Genomic DNA, 18,653 nt, shown 5'->3' on the forward strand with positions numbered 1-18,653 from the left:
AAAGTTCAGTTAGCGCGAACTTTTGCGAACCGCAATAGACTTCAATGGGGAGGCGAACTTTGAAAACTAGAAACACTTATGCTGGCCACAAAAGTGATGGAAAAGATGTTTCAAGGGGTCTAACATCTGAGTTTTTGCATGGATGAAAGGGAGAGACGCCAAAAGTCCCGGGGAAAAATCTGGATTTGATGCAAAGCAGCATTTTAAGGGCAGAAATCACATTGAATGCTAAATTGCAGGCCTAAAGTGCTTTAAAACATCTTGCATGTGTATGCATCAATTAGGGAGTGTAATTAGAGTACTGCTTCACACTGACACACCAAACTCACTGTGTGTAACGCAACGCAAACAGCTGTTTGTGTTGTGATGGCCGTGCTGGAGTGGTGCGCACCATGGCAAGATTGCTTTTCCTCAGTGATATCAGGTAATGTCTGACTGCCTTATCAACTTTCGATGGTTCTTTCTCCGCCATTGTTAAAGCTTACATCTATTTTTTTTAAATTTAATTTTCTGCTGGCTGTTCAGTACCTGTAATGAGAATCTGTTATGGAGGGCAAGTCTGCCATTGTGACCACGGGTAATGGCCGGGGAATCAGGGTTCGATTCCGGACTGGAATGGGAGCCTAAGAAACGGCTAACACCACCACACATCCAAGGAAGGCAGCAGGCACGCTGTGGGCAAAGGAGCAGGAACGGCTACCACACATTCAAGGAAGGCAGCAGGCATGGCATGCACATCCTGAGGTAGTGACCAAACATAACAATACAGGAGGGCTTTCGAGGCCCTGCTGTATATGAGATGAATCAACTTTAAATCCTTTAACGAGAATCTGTTATGGAGGGCAAGTGTGCCATCCATTCAAGTGAAAGGTATGCACTGACTGCCAGGTATAATACAATGTGCAGTCAAAGATGCAGTGAAAGGTATGCAGTGACTGCAAACAGCTGTTTGTGTAGTGACGGCTGTGCTGGACTGGTGCGCACCATGACGTGAGTGCAGGTGATGGCGGCTTTCCAGCCCATATGGTCGCCGGGCTGAGGCAGCTGAATGACAGAACAGTGACTGTCCAGCTGATCAAATTTGGTCTGTCCACAATGAAGCCACGACCTTATTATCATGGGTTTGACCCCCCCCCCCCCCCCCTGAGACACTCATATGGCTGGCGGTCATTACTTCATTGTGATACGCAAGCCCCTTAACCGCGGCTAGGTAATGATCACAAAGGGGAATTGGCACATGTACATGCCTTTTGTTTTGTTGTTGCAGCTGCAGTGCAGCCAGAAAAATTAGGCAGGCATGTACACGCACCAGAAAAATTATTATAGCGGCCTTAAAAATTCAGGAATCCACCTGGAGTCCTGGACCCTGCTGGTGGAGGCGGAGAAGGCAGTCAACCAGCCTGCGGGCAGAGATGCTGTGTGTGGACCGACTTAGTCTTGGGGCAGGCAGTCACACGGCATGCAGGCAAAGATGCTGTGTGTGGGGACTGACTTAGTCTTCGGGCAGGCTTGACCATGCTTTGCAGACCAGGCATCCGTGGTCAGATGGACCCTTGACCCAACGCTGTGTGCCAGAGATGTCACCACTTGCCTTTCCACATCACGGTACAGTTTAGGTATCGCCTTTTTTGAAAAAAAATTGCGGCCTGGTTTCTTCCAATGCGGCATGTGGCTTTGCTTTTGTGTGCTGCTTTTCCTCAGGTGGTCATCCCATTTCAGTTTGTGCTTTGTAATCATGTGCCTTCGTAAGGTAGTTGTCCCTACGCCGGTCTTGGTCTTTCCACGGCTCAATTTTCGGTGGCAGAGAGCACAGATGGCATTGCTCTCATCTGAGGCAGACACACACAAAAATTTCCACACCGCTGAGCCCTGGGGTGATGGCACTTTAGTGGCGGCGGCGGACTGAGTGTTAAGTGGGGTGCCAGAATCAGAGCAGAGAGGAGGAAGATATGTCACGCTTCCATGCGGAAGCTGAGAAAGCTGAGGTGTTCTGTGTTAAATAGTCAACTACGTCCTGACAATATTGGGGGTTGATGGCACGTGCCTTCTTCTGAGCACTGTACTTTGGTAGAGGGCCACACGAAATCACGACAGCGCGACCTCGAACAGACCTGCCAGGTGGCCTGCCTCTGCTTTTTGTTTTGTCCATATTGGGTGGGATGAAGTGAAAGGTATGCACTGACTTGACTAATACAATGTGCAGTCACATAGGTGCAGTTAACAGGTATGCACGGAGTGGTATATCACACTGCATGCACTCACGTAGGTAGGTGGGTGCACCGAACACAACAGGTAGGCATATGCAGTGATGGGTATTACAAATGTGCACCTGTCACACACACGTACCGTGAATAAGTAGAGTGACTGGTGGTATTAAATATCACACTGCATGCACTCACGTAGGTAGGTGGGTGCACTAAACACAACAGGTAGGTATATGCAGTGATGGGTATTACAAATGTGCACCTGTCACACACACACACACAGGTACCGCCGTGAACAGGTGCAATGACTGGTGGTATTAACAATGCATGCGCTCATGTAGGTAGGTAGGTGCACTGAACAGTGAACAGGTGCAGTGATTGGGATGGGATTACAAATCTGCAGCTGCCTGTAACACACACACACAGGTAGTCACTGAATGTGCTGGGCCTGGCAGTGGCACAGTAGGAATTACACCAAAGGCTAGCTGCGACTGACTGACAGGGCTGTATATAATGCAAGTGGGCCACACACACACAAAAAAAAAATAGATCACAAGAACAAGATTAGCTCTCAAAAGAGCTGTTGAGGGGTGCTTTTTTAGCAATAAGAATCATCAAGGAGCAAGCTAACAAGCCTACAAGAGCCTAACTAAGCTTTCCCTATGAGAGTCTGCAGCAGCTCTCCCTTCTCTAATTACTGCAGGCACACGAGTGAGTCCAATGCCTAACGCTGCCTGCCTTTTATAAGGGGGGAGTGGCTCCAGGAGGGAGTGTAGCCTGACTGGCTACAATGTGCCTGCTGACTGTGATGTAGAGGGTCAAAGTTGACCCTAATGATGCACTATGGGGGGAGAATTGAACTTCCGGAAAAGTTCACGGTTCTCCGCGAACGCGAACCACCGAAGTTCGCCGGGAACCGTTCGCCGGCGAACTGTTCGGGCCATCTCTATGCAGCATAGCTGCTAACACTCTTGCTGTAATGCTAGAGCCCCATAGTCAATTCCTTAACTGCATCCCATACAGGTGGAATTTGTATGTTCTCCACATATCCGTGTGGGTATCGTCCCACATCTCAAAGACATACTGGCAGGTTAAATAGCTTTCCGCTAAGAAAATGACTAAAGATTATTGTAGTTGTAGCAAATTAGGACCAGTGAATACACACATTACTAAGAACTATGACTAGGCTACTACTAAGAACTATGATAGGGAACATTCTGAGCCCGATACGCGTCAGTTTTTTGACCTTGTGGATGTCTTTGTCTACCAGTGGATTTTTGCAATAAACTATATTGGCTTTTATATGAACTCAGCTGAAGTGTGCAGATCCTGCACCAGTGAGTACTTTCAAGGGGGTTACAGAGCGTATGGATCTTTTCTGTGTGTACACACATTACTAGGGTAGCTTAGTGTATGCACTCTTAAGTGGCTGCTGCTCTCCATAGCACCTATGGTTTGTGGTTTCAGCTCTACAGAAGAAAAACGATTTCCAAGTTGTAGCTCATTCATTCTATAGGTTTAAGTAAGAAGTTAAAGCATCTCAGTGTTTATTTTTTAAGAACAGTTTTGAAAATTTAGGCAACAATTTTGAGTATAGCTAGAGTGGTCACTGCACTCCTCAAAAAATGTGTTAATATTCTCCTAAACAGCACGTAGGTGGATCGCTATGCACTATGGGGGGTATCAGACCCCTATGAACATGTAGATTTGTTGTGCAGAGCGCTAACACCTACTATTGCACCAAATCATATTATTGAACATCAACAACAGAAAAAGAAGAAAATCTATATATGGAAGGACTAAGAAACCTATAGTTTATATAGTTCATATAACAGTTCCACTTCCTCAGGGTAAAGATCTTCAACAGTTGAATAAATATATGCAAGTACGCTCACCAACAGTGATGGCTGATTAAATGACAGATCAGCATAACAGGCACAACGTGATAGTAAAAACAATTCTTAAATCCTCTTGTCATTCACCGAGCATTTCTTCTGACTATACCTCAATAAAACATAGAAACAAAGGGGTACATAGCGTAATACTGCTTCCACTGGTACACCTCCACCATCACACCTGTCAACAGTGTATGGCCTTGACACCAGTGCTGTCACACAACTCCACCCAGGTGAAAAACACGCTCACCAGATAGGATGGCCGACCCTTTAAAGACCAGCTTAACCCGGCTAGTGACAGTCCTCCCCGATCTGTTTCTTGCAAAACGATCCCTTAAAAGACTTAAAACAAGGCTTGCATAGCGTAATACTGCTTTAAATCAATAAAAATACATAGTAATACACTCACATTTCCTTAAAAGTTATGCGCATATCAGTAAAAAGTATGACGTCCCCGCATGTAGCATCTAGTGCTTCTCTCCACAGTTTCTCAGCGACTAGTGCGGCATAGGCTCCTCCCAACCGGTTTCATCATAGATGACTCATCAGGGGCAACAATTTTGAGTGTGGACTTGAAGTACATAGCCAAACACTAAGATAATAATTCTTCATTTAACCTAAAACTCGTGTCACCATTGTGTACTTCAGATACAGTATATGCATATAGGGTTATATCCTATTCCAAGTGATAAGCAGCTTGCAGCATGCAAGCTACTTATCACCTGGCAATTGCATGCCAGGTGACTGGCAAACACAATTCCTGGCTTCAATTGTGCAATGGACTTGTGTTAAGAGCATTATTCAAGCGAATAGTAGATATTGCCCTGAGTGATGCTTCTGTGTGTTGGGTGATGGGAAGCAAGGTTTTGCGCTGTTCTCCCCGGGAGATGCACATGCCCATCTCTGTCACGCAATGTCTGTTACTAATGCTTACTTCTGTCAGGAAGTATTGCTTCCCAGCAGCATGAAAGTGGGCATGGGATAGGCATAGGATACGGAGTAGAGTACTCACTTGGTGATACCCTGGCACAAGCAAACTTTTCAACACCCTCTCAGGTGCTAAGTAGGATAGGATCAGGCAATATTATCATTGCCTGATTTTTGGACTCATCAGCACTTAACGTTGGCGATTTCAAGAATAGGATATGGCCCATAGTTTTGCATGCAAAAAAAGTGTCATGTTTCCATTTGCGGTAACTGTCTTGTTGACTGATGACTAGTCCCCATTCCTTAAATAGAGCTATCTTAATTATACAAGTACAAAATGAGACTATACCTGAACTTACAAAGCTTGCCAGTTCAAACAATAAGTGGATCTTAAAACAAATACCAAATTTTCATTTGTGGTATTTAACAGCTTCCTGTTTAACAATACTTGAGGTAAAAAAGCATATGAAGTATGATTATTGAGAACCAGCAGAATTTCTGTGGTGTGCCTGAAGAAAGCTAAAAACAAAAATCCCACATAATAATATGTTGAGAAAGTAGGGACACACTGCATGTAGGGAAAAGTGATAGGTCTCTGCAACAGACAACCATTATATTTAGATTCAAGTTAACCAATCTGTTTAACAGAGTAGACATTACATATTGTATCTAACAAAAATGTATTATCAAAATAAAGGCGTGTCAGTCAATGGTTGATGATTTTATTGATCAAACTTTGATCGTATGTCTACATTAATTGGCTGCCGCAGTGCAGGGTGGGCGGGTGGAGTCGGAGCAGGATTGGCATGGATCAACATTCTTATAGCTTTGTATTGCATTGAACGTCAATTAGATTCCTGCTGAGTGGAGCAGTGTGCAAAGACAATTAATATTTTCTGATCTATTTTTCACATTGTGTAGTGTGTGCCTAGCATTACAAAGATGGACGATCAGACAGGCTTGATTTTATATAATGCATTCAACAGTGATTGTGCTTTATGGTATTTCTTTCACCCAATGATTGTTTATGCTGCAGCCTGTTTTTTTTTTCTCACAGTAAATACTGTAACTGCTATATTTGGTGCATGCTCTGCTTTGCCTTCGAGCACTGAAACCAGTGTTTATGGTTTACTCCATTCCATTATTTTCTTCTTTGGGTGCATAAAGTCTGCAAGAGGCTAATGCTGTTAAGAGTCTGCCTCTGCAAACTGTACACCAAGAATCACTGCATTAAACTGGATGTTCAGAAAAATATAATTGGCTTATTTAGCAAGCTATGAGTTAAATTTGCATTCAGAATATATTTCTCCCAAACAATTTTTATGAAAAAAGAGAGAGGTATAGCAGGCAAATTCCACCTCGTCATCTGTGATTGAAATGCCAAGGTATTATGTTATTTATCCGCTGAACAAATTGAAAGCTCCTACACTAATCTGTGTGTGACCTCTCGGAACTAAAGAGGACACTGTGATGTATGCGTGGAATGTTGTTTGAACAAGACCACCGCGGAGCCAATATTTGAATGCATGCATCTACCTCCTCTAGGCAGTTTTCTGTTCATGCACTTGCTCATCCTGTATGCTCGTATGAGATCTTATGCCAAACCTATACTGTTATATTTGGCACGCTTAAGGTAAATAACACTTTCACTTAATATGAAAAATATTGTCTTTTTTTTGGTACTTGTGTATTATCCCGTCTAGAAGAACTGGCTCGGCAGTTAGACAGGCTGGAAAAGTGTGCACTGTGCTTCTTGAGCAGCTGATTCACCACAGATCAGCTGCCCCGTTCCACACAGCTTTCCTCACTGCGCTGTGTTGGCTTTTCCATCAGCGATCAGACCGCAGAACAATAGAGAGCAATAATGAAAGAGGCATGAAGCCTTCCAGCCTGGAGGAGGGGAATTACAAGTGATTCTAGCGGCATACCAACTCTGCCTAATCACATTACAGGGAAGAGGACTTGCTGAGCACCAGCACAAGTTGATCCACCTCACACCCCCTGCTATGTACAGCGCTGTGCCCTGCAGCAATCTGCCCGCTATCATACAGCTTGTCTATAAAAGGGTCTCGCCCCTAATCACAGCCCACCAGGGGAGAGCTTACCTAAGCGGGGATCAGCGGCTGCTGTCTATGGAGCGGAGGTCACTGCATTCAGTGTGCTGTACAGCTCCTCTGCTCACATCTTACACAGACAAGTGCTGTGACTTCGGGACGGGATACAACACTGCGCAGTGAGGAAAGCTGAGTGGAACGGAGCAGCTGATCTGTGTTGAATCAGCTGCTCAAGAAGCACAGTGCACACTTTTCCAGCCTGTCTAACTGCCGAGCCCGTTCTGTTAGACGGGATAATACACAAGTACCTTTTTTTCTACTACATATATATATTCTAAAATATCTGTTATATATAATGTTTGGGTCAAATCTCTAAGATATGTGAACCTAAATGGTGCATGTACAGGAGAGAGTTCAATTGTTCAACACATAACTATAGATCTCAAGGTTGGAAATGTTTTTATTGCTCTTTGCTGTTTTGATTATCTTACACTCTGCAGCCACATGATGTTAAACTCTCTGTATTTTCACCTGATTACTATTACTTTGGAGTACTCAGTTGTCATAGCAACATCAGTCCCAATGAAGAGGAATGGCACTGATCTCTTTAACCTTCAGGCAGACAATTCATTGCAGCAAGTCACCAATACCTGCAGTATTCAACTTCCTAAGCAAGAACATGTATTGGTTTTGTTGTAGTCTCCAACAATGCAGCTTGTATCTGTACATGTTTTCTTTTTTTCTGTTGGAATGATGGAGCTGTACAGCATATAGAGTGTTATGCATTCCACAGCTATCAGCTATTCTAGCTCTGATAAATTACATGGTTAAAAATCTTTTTACATATTGGGCTTGATTCATCAAGCCGTGCTAAGGCATAGCACGGCCGTACTATGTGTGTAGTGTGCAATGTTACTCATGCAAAGTATTACTCGTGCACAGGTTTACACGCGCACACTAACAAAGCTCTTCTCGTGTTAACGCATCACAATGCACGCATTGTGCCACATTACCACATGGAGAGCTTTGTTAGCGTGTGGTTGTGAACCTGTGCGCGCTTAAAACTTCACGCAAGTAACATTGCGCGCTACATGCAGAGCACGGCCGTGCTATGCATTAACACGGCTTGATGAATCAAGCCCATTGTGTGGCTAATACCATTATTTGCGATGCACAAAGTTTTCTGCAGTGCATGTAAACCAGTTTTGTTATATCAATAACAGGAATGGTTTTAGTAAAAATGGGGCGCTGGGCACAAATTATTGCAGAGCTCCTTACATTTTCTTACTGACAGTTATCTTGTGACTTCTGTGCAGACAATGAATGCAAACTTTGCATAAAGTGTGTAACACGTTTCACAAATAAAGCAACCCATGTACAGGTAGACAATGCCCACATTGCTGTGTACGCACATAAGTTTACTGTTTACTGTATTTTTTGGACTATAAGACTCACTTTTTCTACCCCAAAAGTGGGGAAAAAGTCTTTGTGTCTTATAGTCCGAATGCAGGGAGTTCCTGATTTGTGAACACCTGCACACGAACCTCCAACCCGGTGCAATGTTGGGGACTCCCTGTACTGTGCTCATGCAGAGGAGGACACAAAGGGGCATAGTGGAGGACAGAAGAGAGACACAAAAGGGCATAGAGGAGGACACAAGGGAGACAGAGGAGGACACAGGGAGACACAAGAGGTACAAGGGGGTATGAGGTACAAAGGGGGCATAATCCACAAGATAAAGCAGAAAACCGAGAGCCCAATATAGTGTAGTATGTATTGGAAAAGGGAGGAATAATGACTTGTAAGTATTATATTTACAAACCTGGGTTACCCCTGAGGTAACCACTGTATAGGCAGGTGGGGAGATTAGGCCTGTCCCCACTCAGGGCTAAGATGTCGCTCTCTGTAGATAGAAGAAAAGAGGGTGTCCCACCCTTCCACCAGGGGTGGAAAACTTGATAAAAGGATGTACAGAGGCGCCAAAAGGATAAAAATATGCTAAAAAGTTTAAAACATGGAGGTGGTGGACCAGCCACACCAAAACAGACACGATGCTGTCGCTTGAGGTAGTAATAATTTATTCACATACTCCTAGATAAAACTGCAACACGTTTCACGGGCACAATCCCGCTTCATCAGGCAATAAACAACCGGAGTATCACACTGAAACATGACAGAGATGAAAAGCATATCAGAGCGCTGTGTGTGACATAATTGTATAATATATACAGTATGTGTGGTTGTAAGATAATGGTATAGCATTGGGGGATATGGTTAAAAGTGAAGAGGCTGGTAGAATGGTGATTGGCATGGAGAGTGAGATGGCTGAAATGATCAACAGTAAAAGTGTGATACAGGATTATGCGACCAAATTGTGCTTAACTTCAAACAGAAAAAATTATGTATAATAGTGGCTAAATGAAAACATCCAATTCACCACAAAATAATAAAAAGGATGAATACATTCAATTAACAATTAAAAAGAGTCCATGGTGGGGTGGTACGATGAGGTGGAGGGGAAGGGGTATAATGGTGTATATATCAGTGGGAAAATACTGAGAATGAGAAAAGTAGGGGGAGAATGCTGCTGGGGGCGCATCAGTAAACAGCTTAGGTAGTGTATAATAAGGCTACGAAGTGTGGGGTAGTAGGAGAAAAGCAGGTATAGAATAGAGTGGTTTTTGGGGTAGTAAATAGATTAATGACACTTACCAGCTTGGCGTCCAATAACAGCTTGGCACCTCTGTACTGGTGTATCAGCGTAGAACCTTTATATAGGCAGACTAAGAGCCAATAATTCAATTAGAGTAGATTGTGGGGGCGGGGCCGATTAGGCGTGGGTACCAAGCTAGCCTTTAGCCAATGAGGAAGTTTGGAGGGTGGGAGTAGTCTCGTGGATGCCGGAAGGTGTGACTAATACGTCGCCTTAGGCTGAGGGGCCGGAGTAGAGGGGCGGTTCGGCGAGAATATCGCACCGCCTGGGGTGATTGCGCATGTGCGGGGGTACGTCCTCGCGGGTTCTATGTAAATGGTGAGGAGGATTCCAGTGAATTTAGTGCGCAGGCGCGCCAGTGTCTCATGTAAACATGCGACCATGTTGGATGTGGGAAAGCGCCGAGGGTGTACTAGATGTATGGGGCATGCATCAGAGGGACATAAAGAGCCACAAATAAATATAGAAAAATATATAAAAAAATATATAAAATTGATCTTACTAAACTGTGGAATAGAGGTTGTTTCATGATGAAAAACAACATAAAATATACGAGTACATCATTATAGTGTCATGCTGCCACCTAGTGGTGTAAACTTAGAACATATGATGATTGTGTCCTATAAAAGGTGACAAAGTGCTAAAGTGCTATGTGTGCTATATATGCAGCAATATCAATGGTTATCTATGGCATGATGGGTTGATTGTATAAGGGAATTAGTACAACGCATAGATACATACAAACAAATATCATAAAACACAATAAAATGACATAATGAGAAAAGGAATAAAATAAAAGAAATTAATAATATTAATAAATACAGATAATGACATTTGAATAAAAAGCATACAAAACATATGAATAAGAAGTATGAATAAACAACAATAAACCTATAAAATAAAAAGAGAGGACAGGATTAAAAAGAGAAAATGTTTACTGCGGGTAGGGTGGGTTAGTAGATTTTCTCCAGTACTTCATTTAGACCATCTGGAGTTAAGGTTTTAAGAATCTGTATCCAATACATTTGCATTTCTTTAGAGAGTCAAAAGAGTCTGAACGGTTGTGTGGAATAGATTCGATAAGTGTGATACGGAAAAGTTCAGGATTGTTGTCGTGGTGAGCGGAGAAGTGGCGTGATACACTGTGTAGGGGGTATTTGTTCAGTATGGTTTTTTTATGTTGTCCTATTCTACTTCTGGCTGGTTGGGTGGTCCTGCCCACATATTGCAGCTGACACGAGCATGAGATGACATAAATAATATATTTTGATTCGTAGGTAATGACATCTTTGATGTGAAATTCTGTATTTGTGACTTGAGAGAAGAAAGATGAGGTGTTGAGGACAAATTGGCAGGCTAAACATCTCTTGTGGTTACAGGGGGCACACCCTGGTATCTGGGTGGTAGGAAAGTGTGCAGTAGCTGTCGGTATATGACGTAGTCTGCTGGGGGCCAGTATGCTGCGGAGGTTGGGGGCACGTCTATATGTAATGGCCGGTTTGGGTGGTATGATGGGTCGTAAGTGGGGGTCCTGAAGGAAGATCTTCAATCATTTATTGAGGATGCTGTGGATGGAATGGTGTTGGGAACAGTATTTGGTGATGAAACGGGGCACGTCCTTAGTCTGAGTGTCAGAATTTGGTTGCGGTGGATTATTAATTTTTGCTTTTTGGTATGCATCTTGTAAAAGTTTCTTGTGGTACTTGTGGTTGGTGAATTTTTTTGTGAGTATTTTGGACTGGGTATTATACTGTTGTATATCTGTGCAATTGCGATATATTCTTTTATATTGACTATACGGGGTGTTTTTGGTCCAGGGGCGGTGGTGAAAGCTGTGGTAGTGGATGTAATTGTTGGCGTCAACAGGTTTGAAGAATGTTTTGGTTTTAATATGATGTAAATCAGTGTATAGGATCAGGTCCAAAAATTCTATTGAAACTGGGTCGTGATGGGAAGTGAACTGTAGGCCAGCAGGGTTAGTGTTGAGATATTCGAGAAAGGACGGAATTAGGTCGGAGGTGCCTTTCCATATGAAGATTAAGTCGTCTATATATCGTTTGTAAAAGATGATGTTATTGGAGAATGGGTTGTTGCTGTACATTTTTATGTGTTCCAAAAGTCCCATGGCCAGATTAGCATAGGAAGGGGAGAACAAACTTCCCATGGAAACGTCGCTGGCTTGATGGTAAGTTTGTTCTTGGAATGTGAAAACATTGTTATTGAGAATAAATTCAGTGCACTGTACAAGGAACGACTGTTGTGCTTGTGGCATGGATGTGTTGGATTGGAGATAGTGTTGTAAAGCGGTAAGTCCAAAAGTGTGTGGTATGTTGGAATATAAGGATGTGACGTCACAGGTTAGCCATATGTAATCTTCCTGCCAGGGTATGGACTGTATGAAATTGATGAGATGTTGAGAATCTTTAAGACAAGAGGGTAGGGCCTGAACGTGGGGTTGTAAGTGTGTATCTATGAAACGGGACAAGTTACTGGTGACGGAATCAATTCCAGAGATGATGGATCTACCTGGTGTTTTTTGGATGTTTTTGTGGATTTTAGGCAGATAGTAGAAAAAGGGAGTTTTGGGATGATGATTGATAATTAAATTCCTTTCATTGTTGGTGATGATATTGTTGAGTAGAGCATCATTAATGACATTTTTAAGGGTTTTGTTGATTTCTAGGGTGTGGTCTGTTTGTAATAGTGTATAATGTTTGTGGTTGTTAAGTAATCGTAGGGATTCCTCGAGGATCCCTCAACATCTCATCAATTTATACAATCCATACCCTGGCAGGAAGATTACATATGGCTAACCTGTGACGTCACATCCTTATATACCAACATACCACACACTTTTGGACTTACCGCTTTACAACACTATCTCCAATCCAACACATCCATGCCACAAGCACAACAGTCGTTCCTTGTACAGTGCACTGAATTTATTCTCAATAACAATGTTTTCACATTCCAAGAACAAGCTTAGCATCAAGTCAGTGGCGTTTCCATGGGAAGTTCGTTCTCCCCTTCCTATGCTAATCTGGCCATGGGACTTTTGGAACACATAAAAATGTACAGCAACAACCCATTCTCCAATAACATCATCTTTTACAAACGATATATAGACGACTTAATCTTCATATGGAAAGGCACCCCCGATCTAATTCCGTCTTTTCTCGAATATCTCAACACTAACCCGCCGGCCTACAATTCACTTCCCATCACGACCCGGTTTCAATAGAATTTTTGGACCTGATCCTATACACTGATCTACATCATATTAAAACCAAAACATTCTTCAAACCTGTTGACGCCAAAAATTACATCTACTACCACAGCTTTCACCACTGTCCCTGGACCAAAAACACCCCGTATAGTCAATATAAAAGAATATATCACAATTGCTCGGATATACAACAGTATAATACCCAGTCCAAAATCCTCACAAAAAAATTCACCTACCGCAAGTACCCCAAGAAACTTTTACAAGATGCATACCAAAAAGCAAAAATTAATAACCCACCGCAACCAAATTCCGACACTCAGACTAAGGACGTGCCCCGTTTCATCACCAAATACAGTTCCCAACACTATTCCATCCACAGCATCCTCAATAAATGATGGAAGATCTTCCTTCAGGACCCCCACTTACGACCCATCATACCACCCAAACCGGCCATTACATATAGACGTGCCCCCAACCTCCGCAGCATACTGGCCCCCAGCAGACTACGTCATTTACCGACAGCTACTGCACACATTCCTACCACCCAGATGCCAGGGTGTGCCCCCTGTAACCACAAGAGATGTTTAGCCTGCCAATTTGTCCTCAACACGTCATCTTTCTTCTCTCAAGTCACAAATACAGAATATCACATCAAAGATGTCATTACCTGCGAATCAAAATATATTATTTATGTCATCTCATGCCCGTGTCAGCTGCAATATGTGGGCAGGACCACCCAACCAGCCAGAAGTAGAATAGGACAACATAAAAAAAACATACTGAATAATACCCCCTACACAGTGTATCACGCCACTTCTCCGCTCACCACGACAACAATCCTGAACTTTTCCGTATCACACTTATCGAATCTATTCCACACAACCGTTCACACTCTTTTGACTCTCTAAAGAAACGGAAATGTATTGGATACAGATTCTTAAAGCTTTAACTCCAGATGGTCTAAATGAAGTACTGGAGAAAATCTACTAACCCACCCTACCCGCAGTAAACATTTTCTCTTTTTAATCCTGTCCTCTCTTTTTATTATATAGGTGTATTGTTGTTTATTCATACTTCTTATTCATATGTTTTGTATGCTTTTTATTCAAATGTCATTATCTGTATTTATTAATATTATTAATTTCTTTTATTTTATTCCTTTTCTCATTATGTCATTTTATTGTGTTTTATGATATTTGTTTGTATGTATCTATGCGTTGTACTAATTCCCTTATACAATCAACCCATCATGCCATAGATAACCATTGATATTGCTGCATATATAGCACACATAGCACTTTAGCACTTTGTCACCTTTTATAGGACACAATCATCATATGTTCTAAGTTTACACCACTAGGTGGCAGCATGACACTATAATGATGTACTCGTATATTTTATGTTGTTTTTCATCATGAAACAACCTCTATTCCACAGTTTAGTAAGATCAATTTTATATATTTTTTATATATTTTTCTGTATTTATTTGTGGCTCTTTATGTCCCTCTGATGCATGCCCCATACATCTAGTCCACCCTCGGCGCTTTCCCACATCCACCATTGCCGCATGTTTACATGAGACACCGCCATTTACATAGAACGCGCGGAGACGTTCGCTCCCCGCAAATGCGCAATCACCCCAAGCGGTTCGATGTTCTCGCCGCACCGCCCCACTACTGCAGCCCCCTCAGCCTAGGGCGACGTATTAGTCGCACCTTCCGGCATCCATCAGACTACCCCCGCCCTCCAAACTTCCTCATTGGCTAACAGCTAGCTTGGTACCCATGCCTAATCGGCCCTCCCCCGCAATCTACTCTAATTGAATTATTGGCTCTTAGTCTGCGTATATAAAGGTTCTACGCTGATACACCAGTACAGAGGTGCCAAGCTGTTGGACCCCAAGCTGGTAAGTGTCATTAATCTATTTACTACCCCAAAGACCACTCTATTCTATATCTGCTTTTCTCCTACTACCCCACACTTCGTAACTTTGTTATACACTACCTAAGCTGTTTACTTATGCGCCCCCAGCTGCATTCTCCCCCTACTTTTCTCATCCTCAGTATTTTCCCACTGTTATATACACCATTATACCCCTTCCCCCTCCACCACATCGTACCACCCCACCATGGACTCTTTTTAAATTTTAATTGAATGTATTCATCCTTTTTATTATTTTGTGGTGAATTGGATGTTTTCATCTGGCCACTATTATACATATTTTTTTCTGTTTGAAGTTAAGCACAATTTGGTCGCGTAATCCTGTATCACACTTTTAATGTTGATCATTTCAGCTATCTCACTCTCCATGCCAATCACCATTCTACCAGCCTCTTCACTTTTAACCATATCCCCCAATGCTATACCATCATCTTACAACCACACATATATATGATACAATTATGCCACACACAGTGCTCTGATATGCTTTTCATCTCTGTCATGTTTCAGTGTGATACTCCAGTTGCTTATTGCCTGATGAAGTGGGATTGTGCCCGTGAAACGCGTTGCAGTTTTATCTAGGAGTATGTGAATAAATTATTACTACCTCAAGCGACAGCATCGTGTCTGTTTTGGTGTGGCTGGTCCACCACCGCCACCTGAACGTTTCAAACTTTTTTTCATATTTGTATACTTTTGGCACCTCTGTACATCCTTATATAATCCACAAGATGCCCATCTTAACCATGGATGCACCAGGTTTAGTATATATTTCTTTCCCCTGGTTGTTGTCTTCTAAACCTAGGTGCGTCTTATGGTTGGGAGCGTCTTATAGTCCAAAAAAAAATACGGTGTATTTACTCAATTACTTCCTACCCATAAGTGATTTTTGATGTTGAATTTATTTTCTCCATATATTATCTACTATATTGTGACAGAACTATGCACAACAGCTTGCCAAGATCCTGTGTGTTCTTTCTATGTATCTGCACCGTAATCTCACTCTGTAATCTGAAGTAGATTAGCGGGAGAAATGTGCTTTATTTAAAATTTAATGTTTGCAGATGGGAAACCAAGTTTTACATCATGGAACTGTTGTTAACTGTACTACTGATCAGTTAGACTTTCCTATACATGATGATCTTAGTGCATTACATATCTCTGTATTTTGTTTTCTTAATTTAAGAGATTTGTTCCACCAAACGGTGGACTTAAACATGAAGAAACAAAATCTGACAAATACAAACTACAGTTGCACTCCGGTACTGGGTGCCACCTGCAAGACGTACAGGTCTCTCACATAGTAGCGTTTCAGCGGTTTGAGATAATCTCCCCACTTGTGGGGGGTCAATAAAGTGCTATGTTGCTAGTCCATGATGCAATTTAAGCAAAGCCTTCTACTCTCGTGCAAGAAATAACTACTGAGGTGAAACCACAACTGCAAAATATGGAGCAATTGCTAAAAATAATATTCAGCAGCAAAGCAGTAAAGTGGAGTTAACATTCAGTTAGTGTATGTAATATGTAGACCTTTTTGTTGACTATAGCTTCCCAAATCTGACACTTTAATTCAGCCGAGCTGTTAGCAAGCAATAGATTGCAGGTGGTTTCTGGCAGGTGAGTCGTGAGCTTGTGAAGTCCAGCATCCACTAGAGAAGTGTGGGTATGACAAGTGTTCCAATTTTCCCACCACAGAGACTTATTCACAAATACTCTTTTCCCCTTAGGATAAACAGAACGAGGCTTGCTATTTACGGGAGCACAAGGAAGAATTGATTGAGGAATTAGCAACAACGATTGTTCAGAAGGTAAGTGCCTTTTTCTAGATCTGTGATCATTACTCACACTTTGAAGGGAATGGACTAAAGTAGAAATATGTCAGCCTCGCCAACCTGTGCTCATTTAGAAAGTGGATCTTTTGTTTTTATTTATTTTTTTTCAAATGCCTTCTTAAAATACAAGCTATTGCATATTGCCATTTCCCGCACAAATTAAAAGGACTAATTACTTTTTTGTTTTGTTTTAAAATTTTCCTTAATGTCAAACTCTAGAAGAAATATATTATTAAATTGTAAATTACAAAAGGAGTTAGAACCTATTTTGGATTTTTGCTTCCATCTGTGTGGCCATCTGGTATAATTTCCCTCATTTACAGTTCTAAAAGGTAGTGGGTGGATATCTCCTCGAGAAACAGAAATAGAGAGGAATTTTACTGGCTTTCACGTCCCGTGTTCAAGACTTGTTGGGGTTCCTATTAAAATCATGGAGGTCCCAGGGACAGGAAGTGATGCAAAATCTGTACAATGGGGACACCAACAGCAGTAAAAATATATCAGAAAAAAATCCAAAAGAGGTCTCAACTCCTTTCACATAATTTATAACTGAGTTGGACTTTGCCAAGCTAATTTACACAGCAGTCCATTGATTCATATACCTTTCTGGAGAAAGCCACTGCTGGATTCATAATGGTTTGAGCCATTTCTTTATTATAGCTCAAGACGCATACATATACTATACTTTTTTCAAAAATCTGTAAAAAGACATTAATACCTCTCAGGCTTTCAGCTGTACATGAAACTCATTACACATGTAAAGGTCACAGTTGTTAAAGCATTACATTACCTAGATTGCTTCACCGTTGACACTTTCTTAGTAACATGCCTTTTTTTCTACTCCTGCCACCTTAACCTCTGCAGATTATCAAGAGGAAGAAAAGCAAAGGAGAGCAAGCTGAAGGACTATACGACTGGCAGTGCTCCAGAGGCAAATCTCTGACTTCACCAGCTGCATCTGAACAAAGTATTCTGACCCTCCAGGACAGAGGATTAGATACACTTTGGGTAAGTGTAATACACACCTTAGGATAGGAATTCAAAACCTTTCCCTACATGCAATACTCCCTTGTCCCTGATAAGGTGCAAGATTCTTACCACTGCCTCCAATGCCAATCATGAAATAGAGACAATAGTATAGAGAGGCCTCTAGAGAGGTGCCATTAGTTCATAACCTTAATAAAGGGTATCACACATCTACCCACGTGAGGTAAATAGGTAAAAATAGTGATTTCTGACCTGTCCCAAGCAGTACATTGTTTAAGTATTTACTGTGTTCTAACTGTACAGGAGATATGGTATGAAAAGTTAAAATGCTGTTTCCAGTGTATCAGTGCATTAAGTGAAATTATAGGGATGTGGTCTACTGTATGTCATAGTATGCATTAATTTAAATTAGCAGTCTAAAATGTCTCCAAGATCACAGAGAATTAGAATCCCTGAACATTTTGTTATGCTCTAAAGTTTAAACCTTTGCAATAGAAATTCATTAACTGTATCAACACATTTTTTTCATGTACATGGAAGCGATCTGAGAAGTTTAATTTCTCATTGTGCATAGAGGGTTTTGGTTTTTTTCTGTAATAAGATGAAAGATGATTTGAAGTTGAAATCCTTTAGATTGGTATTTTTTTCTGTATATTTATCTTGGTAAGGAAACTAGCTTTATTTTTTATTGAATTGTACAACTTTTTTTTTTTGCAATGTTTTTCTTGCATCTTCATTACGCAGTCTTTCTAAAACCAAATATGCTTTCTGTTTTACTTCAAGTACCGTACTTTTCGCCGTAGAAGACGCACTTTTTCTCCCCAAAAAATGGGGAGAAAAAGTCCCTGCGTCTTATACGGCAAAGGCAGGGAAT

The 18,653-nt window shown here is 41.7% G+C and overlaps 1 protein-coding gene across 3 annotated transcripts in view; it reads left to right on the top strand.

The window, feature by feature from the left end:
* The window catches only part of MYRIP (myosin VIIA and Rab interacting protein), a 533,041-nt gene that overhangs the window by 407,490 nt on the left and 106,898 nt on the right, over window positions 1–18,653 (top strand). For all 3 annotated transcript variants that reach the window (XM_068236299.1, XM_068236301.1, XM_068236300.1), the window contains exons 7-8: window positions 16,688–16,768; window positions 17,657–17,800. In XM_068236299.1, the coding sequence (XP_068092400.1) occupies window positions 16,688–16,768; window positions 17,657–17,800 (225 nt within the window). The remainder of the gene's footprint in view (window positions 1–16,687; window positions 16,769–17,656; window positions 17,801–18,653) is intronic.

The sequence above is a fragment of the Hyperolius riggenbachi genome, chromosome 5, assembly GCF_040937935.1.
Source record: "Hyperolius riggenbachi isolate aHypRig1 chromosome 5, aHypRig1.pri, whole genome shotgun sequence".
In the NCBI taxonomy this organism is placed as follows: domain Eukaryota; kingdom Metazoa; phylum Chordata; class Amphibia; order Anura; family Hyperoliidae; genus Hyperolius; species Hyperolius riggenbachi.